Here is a 3245-nt window from a genome sequence, read left to right on the forward strand (position 1 = left end):
TGTGTGTTTCTTTTGTCATCTGATACCTTGAATAAATAGTTATTTTGTCTTATTTACGTTGTAAGCGTATAATTAAGTATTATTAAACCGCATGTATATATTAAAATCTGAGAATAAAATGGAGAAAAAGAACTCAAATTATATTTTTGTCGATATTTTATGTTTTAACGATTCTCAATAAACCCGAAAGAAATTGGTTCAACTGAAATTTCAACGATTTGTTTATCGTTTTATGGCAAAAAAAACATTCTAATTCAAATCAGTAGAACTTCAGAAAAATCCGAAAAAATCCGGAAAATGTTGAAAAAAAAACATTCCGTTCAGCTCTATTCTCTCAAGAAACGTTCATAAATGCTAAATAAACGAAAAACAATACGATTTAATGATTTATTTCATTTTTTTTGAAAAAAAAAAAACAATTTGTGGTCACTGGTGACCCTACTTGGCCGTTTATTGACCTAAATCTCTTGTCCGTTCGAGAGGTAAATCAAATGAGTTGTCTGTCGTATTTGTTCTAATGAACAATCGCTCTTGTTTTACAATAAAATAATTATGTCAGTGTGTGTCTATTTTTAAAGTGAGTATTTATCACATTTACATCAATTGAGTTTGAGTTGGAAATTCGAGGAGATGATTCATTTGGGAAGGATAATGTATGTAATGGAAAATTGTTCAAGTGAACCACATTTCGTGGTATATGAAAACTGGTAATCAGTAATCTTTTATTTGCGAATCGAAGTTACGCGGTGAATTTCGACCTCTCTCAAGAATACATCCACTGAAACGTGCCATTCATGTCCCAAACGTGCGCGCAATTCATCTGTTTTTCCATTGTGTAAACTTAACGGACTGATCTGAAGTATTTCAAGTAACTTAAAAATAGACACAAGAAAAAGCACATCATCGATTGAAATATTATAATGAAGAACCATTGACGATAGCAATGGTTGTGCTTTTGCGAGGCGTAAAAAATCAACATTAGGGCGTTCAATCAATAATTTCGTTATGGTTGGATGTCGTTCAATGAAATCGTAGAAATGTACCTTCATTTTATCATTGCTGTGAAAGAACTCAAGTCGATCAAACCGAAATGGATATTTTATTGTATTTGCACGCTGTCCAGTTAACTCGAACCTTTTTATACTTTTCAAATGAATTTCGGTTCCATCGGAGTTGTAAAAATATGCACAATTGCCTTTCAATTTGAGAAATTCTAAATTTTCCATCGGTTCAATTACATTCCGAAATGTTTTCAGATCGAAAAAAGGTCTTTGACCAATGACATTAAAATTGTGAAGAGATAGTTTTTCCAATTGTGGATTTAACCGCAAAAATTCTGCCATTTGTCCTGCCATAGGTCGATGCATAAATGCAGCTTTCAAAGTAAATATAATGCCAAAACGTTTCAAGTGAGGAAAATGATATGTCAGACAATTTATGTTTCCTATTGGCTTTTCATCAAAAGCGATGCATCCAAATTCCTCCATTTTTGGAAATAGTTTGCAAAGCAAGCCATTTTCGGGTAAGAACCCCATTTTCGTCACAACTTCTTGGATTTTTGTGAATGGTTTAGTTAGTATATTCAATTCATTTTTCTTAACACCAATAAATGTGAGTTTGATTAAAGATTCGGCACAATATTCATTGAGTTGCATAAGTAGCTTTTGGACTCTACCTCTGTTAGATTTCTCAAAATTGATCTCCATATCATGAATCATATGTCCAAAACAGCGTAAAAGTTGAAGGGGCGTTTTCAAATCATCAAATTTAATTGATGGTTTATTGGTACGACATAGCCACAATTGATTGTAGCTATATTCTATCGTAGTTTTTTCACCATATTTTCGAAGGTAAACGCCTTGAGCGGCTTTACGTAGGCGCTTGGTTGTGTCGGCAACACTTAGAATGTCCTTCAGCTGCAAATATTCGAAACATTCTTCGAGACAGATGAGATTCATATCCGTGATCTTCATTTTGTCGACGATGAGGCCTGTGAAGGAAATTGAATAGGTTTTAATTTAGAAATATTGTATGCATGCTGAATACTGATAGTTACTTTGTAGAGTCAACGAAACAAACAATGGTTTCAACAATGAAATAGCTTGAACACAGCTATAGTGCTGTAGAGCTAATATAATTTTCACATATCTATTAGTGAGACGTAAAAGAACGCAAGTTTGTCCAACTTCGTAGCAATAAAGAGAAGTATGTTTCGTTGCAACTAAAAATGGTTAAAAGAATGTATGTTCATTTTTGGTGGGTCCTCGCGGTTTTTCACGGTTTCCGCGGAACTGATAAGAGATAACAACATGGTGTCTTGGGCAAAGTTGTAGTACTTGAGGTCTCCTATAACATTGCTGAAGACAGTTATCTCTTATCTCTTATCAGTTCCGCGAAAAGCGCAAAAAATGATAAGAAAAAAAAGTTCTATATAAAATTTGCTTTTTCATGAGCGCAATTTGCGCGCAACTGATAAGAGATAAGAGTTACCTGTCTTCAGCAATACTATAGGAGACCTCGAGTGCTACAACTTTGCCGAAGACACCATGTTGATATCTCTTATCAGTTGCGCGAAAACCGTGAAGACCGCGGAGGCTAGACGGTACTACAACATACTTTCTTTTAACGCAGATAGAATCAACAGAAAACATACTTTCCTTTTCAAAAATATAAATCGAGAAAAAAACATACGTTCTTTTACGTCTCACGAATAGATATAGAGTAATTGAAAATAAATTGACGATCAAAACTACATAAAATATACAATTTTATAATAACTATCACGCTAAATGGTACATTTACTGCAACACTATTAGAGTTTTGACATTTCTCCACAAACATATACTTGTATAGCAAATCCATCAATATTTTATATATCGGTCATTCCATACCAATTCAGAGCAATGTGAGGTTAGAAATTGGCATGGAGTTTTTTTTTCGGTGAGAAAATAGGAAAATCAAATTCTTGGGTTCATTTTTAGCTCAAATTTTGGAGTACTCGTGTAAAATTTGAAGAAACAATTTTATAAAACAAATGACTTCGCGGCAACTGAAATCAGAAGTAGTCGTCACATTGATAAAACAATAGTAGCGCTGGAAAGGGAATTTATGGAGCTAAAAACCCAACCCAAAATGGGCTGAAAGTATAAAAGGTGAAAAAAGTTAGAAATGAATTGACTACTTCTTAGTTAGATTTCAGTTGCCGCAAAGTCATTTGTCCCATTTTATAGCTTTTGTTAATTTTA

The 3245-nt window shown here is 33.5% G+C and overlaps 1 protein-coding gene across 2 annotated transcripts; it reads right to left on the bottom strand.

Annotated features, from left to right (window-relative positions):
* On the bottom strand, positions 1 to 2794 carry LOC129572383 (uncharacterized). 2 transcript variants are annotated; one of them, XR_008688439.1, is made up of 3 exons: positions 2057 to 2425; positions 1676 to 1990; positions 1 to 107 (listed from the first exon to the last, which is right to left on the bottom strand). XR_008688439.1 is itself a non-coding variant. In XM_055452328.1 (3 exons), the coding sequence occupies exon 3, from the start codon at positions 1971 to 1973 to the stop codon at positions 723 to 725; it is 1251 nt and encodes a 416-aa protein (XP_055308303.1). In that variant the 5' UTR covers positions 1974 to 1990; positions 2057 to 2144; positions 2715 to 2794; the 3' UTR covers positions 388 to 722. The 2 variants fall into 2 exon arrangements, 1 of the variants encoding a protein (XP_055308303.1); XM_055452328.1 differs by lacking the exon at positions 1 to 107 and adding an exon at positions 2715 to 2794 and having other exon boundaries at positions 388 to 1990; positions 2057 to 2144.
* Positions 2795 to 3245: the final 451 nt, after the last annotated feature.

Source organism: Sitodiplosis mosellana, unplaced genomic scaffold, assembly GCF_009176505.1.
Source record: "Sitodiplosis mosellana isolate CC-2019 unplaced genomic scaffold, AAFC_SMos_1.0 Smas_scaffold_4859, whole genome shotgun sequence".
Classification (NCBI taxonomy): domain Eukaryota; kingdom Metazoa; phylum Arthropoda; class Insecta; order Diptera; family Cecidomyiidae; genus Sitodiplosis; species Sitodiplosis mosellana.